This window comes from Cryptomeria japonica, chromosome 9 (genome assembly GCF_030272615.1).
Source record: "Cryptomeria japonica chromosome 9, Sugi_1.0, whole genome shotgun sequence".
Classification (NCBI taxonomy): domain Eukaryota; kingdom Viridiplantae; phylum Streptophyta; class Pinopsida; order Cupressales; family Cupressaceae; genus Cryptomeria; species Cryptomeria japonica.
In genome coordinates this window covers 462,399,697-462,404,080 of record NC_081413.1, presented here as the reverse complement: position 1 = coordinate 462,404,080, position 4,384 = coordinate 462,399,697, and the positions used below count along the sequence as shown (strand labels likewise).

The window sequence follows — 4,384 nt, the reverse complement described above, 5'->3', positions numbered from 1 at the left end:
AGTACCAATCCTTACAATCCCTTTGGAACAAAGAAATCATTTTGACTATGATATCTCCAACTGAGGTTCTTTTGTTATGGAAAACCACTTTCCACAACATCAATACATACATTTCACTCTTTTGAAAATTTTGTAAAAATCAAGTCCAACAAATGACAAGGTCATCTTCAATTTATTCAATTTGTTTATGTTATAAATAACAAAAAATTCTTGTTTATATTATGTGATTTGTACTCTCCAATAACCACTTTCCATGACATCAATACATAAATTTCACTTTCTCGAAAATTTTGTAAAAATCAAGTTCAACAAATGACAAGGTCATCTTCAATTTATTCAATTTGTTTCTGTTATAAATAATAAAAAAATTCTTGCTTATATTCTGTGATTTGTACTCTCCAATATTTTATTCAAATTATATTTTACTATTGACGTAACCATTGCACCTCTTTTTAATGCAAGTACTAGGAATAATAAGTTTTGAAATTGAAGAGTGCTCTATATATTTGCTCCAATTTATTTAAATATGAGAATATCATTTTAATGCATTCACAGTTCGAGACTATAATAAATAGTTAATATTTCCAATGCCTTTTACAAGCTTATTAAGATAGGCTCTAGCAACCTCAGAAATTTAGTTCACAAGAGCACAGACATGTCTAACTTGTCCAGCACTTCCCGTCAAAACACCAATTTCTAACATCTTTTCCATGGATTTCCGGAAGCTTATGAAAAATCTCTTTTCCTTCACCTCTCCATCAACGAGTAGTTTCGCAGCTGGGTTTGTGAGAAGGGCAACATCAGACGTGAAGAGGCCCCTGTTTGCTAGAAGATTTGTATAATAATTGCTATCAAAGGACACGGAGCTATTGGGAACCATTTCAACAGAGGTTGTATTGTCTGCTAGGCTGGGACATTTCTTCTTCAATACTTGTGCATAGGCAGGGTCCAAGGAAGGGTCCATGTCACCTTTTCCTGTGAAATTGTAAAGCCTCCTGCTGAACGAAGGACAGTGGCTGTTTCCAATTGTGTGTCCTCCTATACATTCACAATCATTTTCATCCAATTATATTTAATTTCATTTTATATATCTGTATTTATTAAAATCAGATGAACGATCTAAACAAATCAAAATTTATGTATGTTATTTACTATTTCAAAGAATTTGTTCATTACTTACCAGAGAGAACAACAAGATCTTCGACATTAAGTCCTTTTTTTGCAAATGATGCTTGAAGTTGAGAGAAGTTAAAAAATGGAGAGGGAATGTTGGCTAAAGCTTCAGTCGCATTAGAAATTGTTCCATCCCTTCGTCCAGTTTTCACATGCCAAAATGGACCTCGACTCTGTCAAATAGAAATTAACTAGTCATATATGTTTAAATAAATCACTTGTACTTTAATTTGTTGTAATTTGTTGTAGATGATTCATCTGAAAGTACACTAGTTTCTACAATAGAAGTCTTAATCCACACACTAATCGACATATTAAGTATTAAGAATATCAGTAAATTCTGAATGTTTAACACTCTCAAATCTGAAAATCAAAACTTAATGTGTGTGATTTAACCCCAATAAACCCAATCAATTAATACAATTTAAAAAAAACACACTAAACAAATCAAAACCGAAATACTATTAAACTCAACTATAGATGAGATTGAATGATCGTTTTCTAGAAATATTACCGCAGTAAGAACAGCGTCTCGGGCAGCCAATGCAATAATGTCAGCACATGAAACGACGCCTGGGCATTTCTTCTCTAATTCTGCTTTTGCATCATCAATTACGTCAAATCCATCAAGTGTCAGATTTGGAGGGGCGTCTCGCTCTGCTTTGTTCGTCGAAGTGGAATTCAGAAGCACTGACGCATCACAACCCTAAAAAACAAACACCACGTTATAGTGCAAGAGTCCTCTAAGTTACAGAGTGCGATCTATGCTCAAGAATGAGTAAATCAGATAAAACATTAAGACAATAACAAAAGGGTGAATAAATCCATTACTGACTCGCACAAAACAATCATGGAAATTCATCCGTAAAAGAGGAGCCGCAACAGTTGGGTTTTTTGCTACATATTTCCGAACCACACTTCTGACTATGGCCTCTGCTGGAGGACACGTTTTCTTATAAAACTTATGCTTAAGACCTACGCCCTCACACACGGATTGAATTGTAAGCAGGGCTGCCACTATGAACAAAACGTTCACCATTGTTATCTTCTTTCTTCTACAGCTGACTGTGTGTTGTACGTTTAACTATGCCTCCTATTTATATACGTTCAAAGGCAACAATTGTATTTAAGAATTACAATATATCTCTAATCGACAGTTGACATTAGAATCACCTCCCTCAGTTTTCTTTTCATTATGCATTTATTGATTTCTGGAGGGACACCTGTGAAGCGACATGGGGTGAAGAGATATAGTGCTAAAATAGGGAAAGAGCTGGTTGGCATGCATGTGCAATCAAGTTTAAATAAGCTATTTGAATCGTCCATGTGACATTTATTTTTAGAAGATCGAGGTGATAGACATTAGGTTGCTTGTAATCTTGACATTGTATCTTGTTTCATATTTTAGAAAAAATAAAAAATTAGTGATGGAATGTGTATATGATATATAAGAAGAGAAATGACATCATATCACTCTAGAAAGGGTAAGTCATATCTAAATGCAATCCTATCACTCATAAGTTACATTAAACTAGTTAGAAGATATAAATATAAGTAGTATAAAGAAAGAAATGATTTATAGAAATATAATTATTGAAATGTAACAAGATAGGGGAAATTAGACTTCATCCTTAAAATAATATATTTGTAGAATTTTGCAGCTATCCCTGCAAAACAAAATAGATCAGGCAAAAAAGAAAGAAGCAAAATTTGCAAGCAAAATAGAGAAGAAAATCAAAACTAAATTAATTCAATTCAATCATCTTTATTATTACAAATCTGTATGATTACAAATGATATATAGATCATAGGAGCAGAAATTATGCATGAGATGCATGAACTTTATGAAGATCTAGATCAATTAAACTGAAATTATGAAGTAGAGTATAGGTGAGTCTAATTCGTAGTTCTCCATAGTTAGCTTAGTGTAAAATAGAGCATGCGATATAAGTTGACCTTGTTCTCTACAAACCACGTAGAAAGATTGGAGCTTACCGAATGCTAACACCCCCACTTAAGCCTAACTAAGGAGAGCTATGGGTCCTGGCAAAAATGCCTTTTGAGGTACCCAATTACAAAGAAGGAGAAAAACCAAGTGAGAAAAACTCATAACCATTATTCAAATTAAAGAAGAAAGATGCAATTGCAAATGAATGCACACTGCAACAGGATTCTACAGAATCATAGAAACCACTGCATGAGTACCTCTGGGATACTTTGAAAATGTTTGTATTGCTCAAATGCATGAACAGACAGGTACACGGTCTTTGAATATAGAAACTAATCATCTGAAGACAGGAAGATATGAATCTACAGAAATGTGCTCCAAGCTCAAGAACTGCAAAATGTCCTTTGATTAGGATGATGCCATTGTTTATTCATTGCTCAATAATGTCCCACTAGAAAGAAACTCTGGAAGCACTTGAGGATGCGACTTTGGAATCTCATGTAGTTAGGAACCCTGCTAGAAAGAATCTCTAGGAGCAAACAAAGTTTCAACTTTGGAATCTCATGTAGACAAGGATGTAGAACAAAAGAATAGAGTGCATATCAACTTTAATCTTTTATTTATTAGGAAACTTATTGAAAGAAACCTATACTAAATGCATTAATCAAAACCCCACATAAACTTTCTTAAAGATTAATTTTTACAAAGCCCCGAATTTTCTAGATCTTTATCATGTCGTGCTTGAAAAGCACATGCAATTTGTAAAGAATCAATATAGGAAAAAAAATCAAGGAGCATGCAAAAATTAGGGGAAGAATATGCATGCATCTAGAAATAGAGGTCTACATCAGCTTCCATCATGATGGTAATCTTCAAAAATCTACTTGATGCTTCTTCTTTCTAGCAATCTAGCTCTGATACCATGTAGAATTTTATGCATAGCATAATACATATCTAGCTAGTGATTTTATACAAATCATGAACCAATGCATGAACGTTGATCATGCAGAAATCGTTGAAATGAACAGAAGAGGCAAACTAAGTTTAACTTGTTGTTTACATGGTTAGCTTAGTTAGGCTTATGCAATATCATGCAATTATAGGCGATAACCATAAATCACAGAAATGACGGAAAGAAACTGGAGTTACCACCATTGGAATTACTACCGCTGCATGATTTAAACTGCTAACACCCCCCCTTAAGTCTAACTAAGGAGAGATATAGGTCTTGGCCACAAAGCCTGATTAAGAAAACCATTACAA

At 33.8% G+C, this 4,384-nt stretch overlaps 1 protein-coding gene across 1 annotated transcript; it reads right to left on the bottom strand.

Annotated features, from left to right (window-relative positions):
- Positions 1 to 555: 555 nt before the first annotated feature.
- LOC131071664 (peroxidase 39) lies at positions 556 to 2,273 on the bottom strand. The gene is made up of 4 exons (XM_058007598.2): positions 2,009 to 2,273; positions 1,688 to 1,879; positions 1,181 to 1,346; positions 556 to 1,038 (listed from the first exon to the last, which is right to left on the bottom strand). The coding sequence occupies exons 1-4, from the start codon at positions 2,210 to 2,212 to the stop codon at positions 635 to 637; spliced, it is 966 nt and encodes a 321-aa protein (XP_057863581.2). The 5' UTR covers positions 2,213 to 2,273; the 3' UTR covers positions 556 to 634.
- Between the last annotated feature and the right edge of the window lie 2,111 nt (positions 2,274 to 4,384).